This window comes from Staurois parvus, unplaced genomic scaffold, assembly GCF_062004578.1.
Source record: "Staurois parvus isolate SC_StPar_1 unplaced genomic scaffold, SC_StPar_1.0 ptg003413l, whole genome shotgun sequence".
In the NCBI taxonomy this organism is placed as follows: Eukaryota; Metazoa; Chordata; class Amphibia; order Anura; family Ranidae; genus Staurois; species Staurois parvus.
In genome coordinates, this window is record NW_028321209.1 from 89,413 (window position 1) to 95,412 (window position 6,000).

General features: G+C 50.5%; 1 protein-coding gene across 4 annotated transcripts in view; it reads right to left on the reverse strand.

Moving 5' to 3' along the window:
• The window catches only part of LOC149428197 (cytochrome P450 4B1-like), a 46,517-nt gene extending 40,814 nt beyond the window's left edge, over positions 1 to 5,703 (reverse strand). The window contains exons 1-2 of one of the 4 annotated variants that reach the window (XM_089667608.1): positions 5,572 to 5,703; positions 5,408 to 5,483 (exon numbers count right to left, since the gene is read on the reverse strand). Coding sequence is in view for 1 of the 4 variants with exons in the window: in XM_089667606.1 (XP_089523732.1) it covers positions 5,408 to 5,587 (180 nt within the window). In the remaining 3 variants the exon portion in view is untranslated. Of the gene's footprint in view, positions 1 to 5,407 lie in introns of all 4 variants that reach the window. The other 3 variants (XM_089667607.1, XM_089667609.1, XM_089667606.1) reach the window with 3 other exon arrangements.
• Between the last annotated feature and the right edge of the window lie 297 nt (positions 5,704 to 6,000).

Here is a 6,000-nt window from a genome sequence, read left to right on the forward strand (position 1 = left end):
GGAGTACCCGTCATACCCCACCATTACCATCCTAGGAGTACCCGTCATACCCCACCATTACCATCCTAGGAGTACCCGTCATACCCCACCGTTACCATCCTAGGAGTACCCGTCATACCCCACCATTACCATCCTAGGAGTACCTGTCATACCCCACTATTACCATCCTAGGAGTACCTGTCATACCCCACTATTACCATCCTAGGAGTACCTGTCATACCCAGCCATACTTTATTATTATTAATATACAGTATTTATATGGCGGCAGAAGGTATGCTCAGCGCTGTACAGTAGCAAGGGGGACAGAACATGAGACAAGACAGTAACAATACAATACACGAGGGGTTCGAGGGCCCTGATCCTGGGAGCTTACAATCTATGAGGGAGGGGAAGGTGGCACAGGAGGAGATAGCTGTGGGGGATGGAGTGGTGGGAGGAGTGGAGGAGGTTAGTTGTTAGGTGAGGGTGGGGTAGGCTTCCCTGAAGAGATGGGTTTTCAGGGAGCGCCTGAATGTGAGGAGGGTAGGTGACAGTCTGATGGATTGGGGAAAGGAATACCAGAGGATGGGGGAAGTCCTGGAGAAGTCCTGCAATCGGGTGTGGGAGGAGGAGTCCAGGGAGCTAGAGAGTAGGAGGTCCTGTGAGGAGCGGAGGGCACGGGTAGGGTAGTATTTGGGTATCATGTCAGTTATGTAGTTCGGGGCGGCGTTGTGAATGGCTTTGTAAGTCAGAGTTAGCAGTTTGAATTTGATGTGTTGGGCAATCGGGAGCCAATGAAGGGATTGGCAGAGGGGGGTGGAGGACACTGAGTGGAGGCCAGTAAAGGGATTGGCAGAGGGGGGTGGAGGACACTGAGTGGAGGCCAGTAAAGGGATTGGCAGAGGGGGGTAGAGGACACTGAGTGGAGGCCAGTAAAGGGATTGGCAGAGGGGGGTAGAGGACTCTGAGTGGAGGCCAGTGGAGGGATTGGCAGATGGGGGTGGAGGACACTGAGTGGGGGCCAGTGGAGGGATTGGCAGATGGGGGTGGAGGACACTGAGTGGAGGCCAGTAAAGGGATTGGCAGAGGGGGGTGGAGGACACTGAGTGGAGGCCAGTAAAGGGATTGGCAGAGGGGGGTAGAGGACTCTGAGTGGAGGCCAGTGGAGGGATTGGCAGAGGGGGGTGGGGGACACTGAATGGAGGCCAGTGGAGGGATTGGCAGAGGGGGGTGGGGGACACTGAATGGAGGCCAGTGGAGGGATTGGCAGATGGGGGAGGCAGATGTGGAGCGGTTGGTGAGGTGGATGAGTCTGGCTGCTGAGTTCAGGATAGACTGCAGTGGGGATAGCGTTCGTTTGGGTAGGCCGGTGAGGAGGGAGTTGCAGTAGTCTAGGCGTGAGATGATGAGGGAGGCCGGTGAGGAGGGAGTTGCAGTAGTCCAGGCGTGAGATGATGAGGGAGGCCGGTGAGGAGGGAGTTGCAGTAGTCCAGGCGTGAGATGATGAGGGAGGCCAGTGAGGCGGGAGTTGCAGTAGTCCAGGCGTGAGATGATGAGGGAGGCCAGTGAGGAGGGAGTTGCAGTAGTCCAGGCGTGAGATGATGAGGGAGGCCGGTGAGGAGGGAGTTGCAGTAGTCCAGGCGTGAGATGATGAAGGAGGCCAGTGAGGAGGGAGTTGCAGTAGTCCAGGCGTGAGATGATGAGGGAGGCCGGTGAGGAGGGAGTTGCAGTAGTCCAGGCGTGAGATGATGAGGGAGGCCAGTGAGGAGGGAGTTGCAGTAATCCAGGCGTGAGATGATGAGGGAGGCCGGTGAGGAGGGAGTTGCAGTAGTCCAGGCGTGAGATGATGAGGGAGGCCGGTGAGGAGGGAGTTGCAGTAGTCCAGGCGTGAGATGATGAGGGAGGCCGGTGAGGAGGGAGTTGCAGTAGTCCAGGCGTGAGATGATGAGGGAGGCCGGTGAGGAGGGAGTTGCAGTAGTCCAGGCGTGAGATGATGAGGGAGGCCGGTGAGGAGGGAGTTGCAGTAGTCCAGGCGTGAGATGATGAGGGAGGGCAGTGAGGAGGGAGTTGCAGTAGTCCAGGCGTGAGATGATGAGGGAGGCCAGTGAGGAGGGAGTTGCAGTAGTCCAGGCGTGAGATGATGAGGGAGGCCAGTGAGGAGGGAGTTGCAGTAGTCCAGGCGTGAGATGATGAGGGAGGCCAGTGAGGAGGGAGTTGCAGTAGTCCAGGCGTGAGATGATGAGGGAGGCCAGTGAGGAGGGAGTTGCAGTAGTCCAGGCGTGAGATGATGAGGGAGGCCAGTGAGGAGGGAGTTGCAGTAGTCCAGGCGTGAGATGATGAGGGAGGCCAGTGAGGAGGGAGTTGCAGTAGTCCAGGCGTGAGATGATGAGGGAGGCCAGTGAGGAGGGAGTTGCAGTAGTCCAGGCGTGAGATGAGGGAGTGTACGAGATGTTTGGTGGTGTCTGGGGTGAGGAATGTGCGTATCTTGGAGATGTTTCGGAGGTGGGATAGATAGCAGTTGGATGTGGGGTAGGAAGGAGAGGTGGGAGTCCAGGGTGACACCCAGGACTTTGGCGTGTGGGGTGGGAGATGGAGATGGAGGCGTTGTTAGTGGTGATGGAGAGGATGGGGGGGGCACGGGGTGGGGGGAAGACCAGGAGCTCGGTTTTGGACAGGTTAAGTTTGAGGAAATGGAGCGACATCCAGTTGTTTAGGAGGTGGGCGATGCGGGCGGAGAGTGAGGGGGTGAGGTGGGGGGTGGAGAGGTAAATTTGGGTGTCGTCGGCATAGAGGTGGTAATTGAAGCCGTGGGAGTGAATAAGTTTTCCAAGGGAGGAGGTGTAGATGGAGAAGAGAAGGGGCCCGAGGACAGAGCCTTAGGGGACCCCGACAGGGAGGGGTAGGGAGGGGGAGGTGACAGTGTTGTAGGTGATGCTGAAGGAGCGTTGGGATAGGTAGGAGACATACAGTTCTAAGTGTACCTGTCATTGTAGTAAAAGGATAGACCTCCCAGTGATGCTATTACAAGGCTGCTGCTAGAGGGAGCTCTAATGATTTGTAGTGAGACCTCAGGAGACTAACAACGTAACAACACAATATCGTTCTAAGAGTACCTGTCATACTCCATACATATCGTTCTAAGAGTACCTGTCACACTCCATACATATCGTTCTAAGAGTACCTGTCACACTCCATACATATCGTTCTAAGAGTACCTGTCATACTCCATACATATCGTTCTAAGAGTACCTGTCATACTCCATACATATCGTTCTCAGAGTACCTGTCACAGTCCATACATATCGTTCTAAGAGTACCTGTCATACTCCATACATATCGTTCTAAGAGTACCTGTCATACTCCATACATATCGTTCTCAGAGTACCTGTCATACTCCATACATATCGTTCTCAGAGTACCTGTCACAGTCCATACATATCGTTCTCAGAGTACCTGTCACAGTCCATACATATCGTTCTAAGAGTACCTGTCACAGTCCATACATATCGTTCTAAGAGTACCTGTCACAATCCATACATATCGTTCTAAGAGTACCTGTCATACTCCATACATATCGTTCTAAGAGTACCTGTCATACTCCATACATATCGTTCTCAGAGTACCTGTCATACTCCATACATATCGTTCTAAGAGTACCTGTCATACTCCATACATATCGTTCTAAGAGTACCTGTCACACTCCATACATTTCGTTCTAAGAGTACCTGTCACAGTCCATACATATCGTTCTAAGAGTACCTGTCATACTCCATACATATCGTTCTCAGAGTACCTGTCATAATCCATACATATCGTTCTAAGAGTACCTGTCATACTCCATACATATCGTTCTAAGAGTACCTGTCACAGTCCATACATATCGTTCTAAGAGTATCTGTCATACTCCATACATATCGTTCTAAGGGTACCTGTCATACTCCATACATATCGTTCTAAGGGTACCTGTCATACTCCATACATATCGTTCTAAGAGTACCTGTCACAGTCCATACATATCGTTCTCAGAGTACCTGTCATACTCCATACATATCGTTCTAAGGGTACCTGTCATACTCCATACATATCGTTCTCAGAGTACCTGTCATACTCCATACATATCGTTCTCAGAGTACCTGTCATACTCCATACATATCGTTCTAAGGGTACCTGTCATACTCCATACATATCGTTCTCAGAGTACCTGTCATACTCCATACATATCGTTCTAAGAGTACCTGTCACAGTCTATACATATCGTTCTAAGGGTACCTGTCATACTCCATACATATCGCTCTAAGGGTACCTGTCATACTCCATACATATCGTTCTAAGAGTACCTGTCATACTCTGAATGTACATTTCTAGGAGTACCAGTCATACCCCAGCCATACAGTTCTAGGAGGACCTGTCATACCAAGTTGTACAGTTTTATGAGTACTTGTTGGCTTTTTCTTACCAACATGTCTTCACCATTAACTGACCTGGAGCCTATGATAAATCATCTTCATTCACTTTTTTAAAGTCAAAAGGAGGCTTAGTCTAGGAGAGAAATCCTGTTTGGTACACCCACCTTAATGTGAATTAATACTGGATCAACACAAGAGAGCACCACTGAGGCACCCATGACATTATATGGAGGATCCATTGAGGTGGCCGTGACACAATATTGAGGTCATCCACATTTCGGAGGATCTCAGCCGGTCTCTGAATTCTTCCTTCCTGATTAGGAAGGCACAACTGCGCCTATATTTTCTGAGGAAACGTAAAAGATCCCGTCTGTGCTGCAGGATATTGGAGAATTTTTGTGGTCGTTTTATTGAGATCATCCTCACATCTTAGTGTGGTCCAGCAGCTTCCCCTCAGAGGGTGGTGATCACCTCCCAACCAATCATTGGTGTTCAGCTCTCCACCTTGAGGGACATTTACGGAAAACGCTGCGTACAAAGGGCGAGGAGAATCATTAATGAGGCCTCTCACCTGAACCATGGACTGTTCATACGCCTTCCATCCGGCCAACAATACAGCTGTCTCACAGCCGTACAAATACACTGACAAATCGTTTTTTCCCTGTGGCTGTGAAAGCATTGACCAGCCAATCATTAGACAATATTACTGATTATTTCATCCATGAATGCACTTCTCATTGCACCAATGATGGGATTACTGTGTATTTTGTTACATTGTTATTTATTGTAAATGGGCCATTTATGCCCCTCTGGCTGGATGATAACTGCATGTCATTGGCTCTGTACATGGACTGTACACAAGGACAATAGTTGAATCTAATCTAATAGTGTGGAAACTTCTGGGGAAATCTCTCCTCACAGTATAAACATGAATGCTCGGTCCAGAACTGACACCTGAAGCTGGGACTGTCTGAACTCCCTTTCACCCTCCAGGTACAAACAATGACAGCAGACGTCCTCACCTGGTGGACATGGCCATAGAGCCAGTGACTGGGGGGCCCCGGGAAGTCACGTACAGCCGATTGCAGCTTCTTCCATCTGTACAGGAGAGAAATGGCTTTGAGCAACAGCAGCCCGGCACACAGCAGCCCCACACATTGCACTGATAGCCAGGAAACATGCAGACCCGTCCACAGGACCATGATGACAGCTCAGAGCTCCTCTCTACTCAGCAAAGCCATATTGTCCTCTGGACTGTACTATGACACTGCCATAAAGCAGCATTCCAGCTCCACCCATCATTAACCCTTTATGACACTGCCGCAAAGCAGCATTCCAGCTCCACCCATCATTAACCCTTTATGACACTGCCATAAAGCAGCATTCCAGCTCCTCCCAACAATCATTGACCCTTTATGACACTGCCATAAAGCAGCATTCCAGCTCCTCCCATCATTAACCCTTTATGACACTGCCATAAAGCAGCATTCCAGCTCCTCCCATCATTAACCCTTTGTGACACTGCCGCAAAGCAGCATTCCAGCTCCAACCATCATTAACCCTTTATGACACTGCCACAAAGCAGCATTCCAGCTCCTCCCAACAATCATTAACC